Source organism: Pygoscelis adeliae, unplaced genomic scaffold (genome assembly GCF_000699105.1).
Source record: "Pygoscelis adeliae isolate BGI_AS28 unplaced genomic scaffold, ASM69910v1 Scaffold354, whole genome shotgun sequence".
Lineage (NCBI taxonomy): Eukaryota > Metazoa > Chordata > Aves > Sphenisciformes > Spheniscidae > Pygoscelis > Pygoscelis adeliae.
In genome coordinates, this window is record NW_008824618.1 from 563,524 (window position 1) to 565,150 (window position 1,627).

The following is a 1,627-nucleotide window of genomic DNA, read 5'->3' on the forward strand; positions in this document are numbered from 1 at the left end:
CATCCACCAAGCTCGACACACTGGGCACCTTGGAGAAGGAGGAGCGGGGCAGATGCATGGCCGGGTACCCCAAAGTCCACTGGTGCAGGTGTACGGCATGCAGGGCGCTGAAGCCGTAGAGGTTGGAGAGGTGGTCAGAGGGCACGGCGGGCAGCCCGTTGAACGCTTGCAGGAAGGAGTAGTTGGTGAGCTGGAGGGAAGGATGGATAGGCACTGGGGCTGGCAGGGTCTTACTTCCCATGGTGGCCGCTCAGGAGGAGGATCTTGGGAACAGGGGAGGAAAAAATCTGGAAAATAAAGATGAAGAGGGGAAGAGGGAAAGGTGGATTTACATGAAGATAAAAGCATAGGTAATTTCTCACCTCACCCCTCATTAACACCCTTCTCCAAAGCCACAGGAGGAGGCTGACTTGGACTTGGAGAGGCCTGACCAGCTCTTGGCCACAAGTGTATCCCCACAGGTCTCCAGACTCTCTCTCTCCCCATCCCTTGCACACAGAAGTTGTACCCCATGCACAGTCATTCACCCCCCAACAGCATCCCTGTGACAGGTAGACCTCTGATGACCCTCTGCACAGGGACAGGGAAGAGGTGCCATTTTGGCCTACAAATCTGAGGTTTCTCCCATGTAACCTCAGCCCCTTCCTGGGCGTCCTCAGCCTTTAGAAAATGGTGGGATACTGCCCACTACGTCTGTCCCCAAAAACTGCCTTTAGCCCTGACCATTGAGGTGACATGGGAAGGGGGTGCAGAGAGCTCACTGCCCCTGGGTCGCTCACCTCCCTGAGGTCTAGCCTCAGCCAAGCCTCTGCCTCTGGGCTGGTGGAGGCAGTCGGGCACTCAGAACTGCACACCCTCCCTCATTCAAAGAAAGAAAATCCCCAAATTTTTTTTTGGGGGGGAAAACCATCCAACAGCCCTCCCTCTTATGTGCTGCAAAAAGAAATGGGAAAATGCTGAGTCCTGGTGACAAATCTGAAGTGCCATTTGCTTTCCTCAGGGGGAAGTGTCTAGCTTCAAGCCCACGTCCTAATCTAGGCAATCACTTAATTAGAACCCTTCAAAAGGCAAAAAGGCGAGGGCTGGAAGGACCCTTCCCGTGGGGACAACCCAGCCCACCAGCTGCAGGGCCGCAGGGCCGCAGCCCTTCCCTGGGCTGGGTGCCACCACTTTGCTCTGTGTTTCAGGGTCCCACCAAGCCCCCAGCCCCTCCTCTAGGCCAGATCCCTACCCATTCCACCCCACAAGGCAGAGGGAAAAATGTTACCAGACAGCAGCATCAAGGAGCATCTGGCCATGCCTGCAAATTCAGCCCTGGCTGCTGTCAGCGATTTGGCAGGAGGTGCCTCCTGAGGGTTGGTGGTGGGGACACAGCTTCCCCTCTTTGTGGGTGCGAGAGAGCACCCGTGGCTTTTAGAGGCATCTCATCCCTGCAGCCCAGGGAGCCTCCTCCTTACTCGCAGCCCACAGCTTGCACTCGCTTCTCTGAAGCGATCTCCAGGATTTGCCCTCAGTGGGGCTGCTTTCCTGCAGGATCCCTGTAGGGTCCCCATAGAGTCACTGCAGGGTGCCTATAAGATCCCACAGGTTCCTGCAGGATCCGCACAGGGTGCTCATAAGATCCCTT

At 56.4% G+C, this 1,627-nt stretch overlaps 1 protein-coding gene across 1 annotated transcript in view; it reads right to left on the reverse strand.

Moving 5' to 3' along the window:
• The window catches only part of OSR1 (odd-skipped related transciption factor 1), a 7,587-nt gene that overhangs the window by 1,458 nt on the left and 4,502 nt on the right, over nucleotides 1–1,627 (reverse strand). Inside the window, exon 2 of the mRNA XM_009322375.1 lies at nucleotides 29–287. Coding sequence (XP_009320650.1) covers nucleotides 29–241 — 213 coding nt within the window. The 5' untranslated portion in view covers nucleotides 242–287. The remainder of the gene's footprint in view (nucleotides 1–28; nucleotides 288–1,627) is intronic.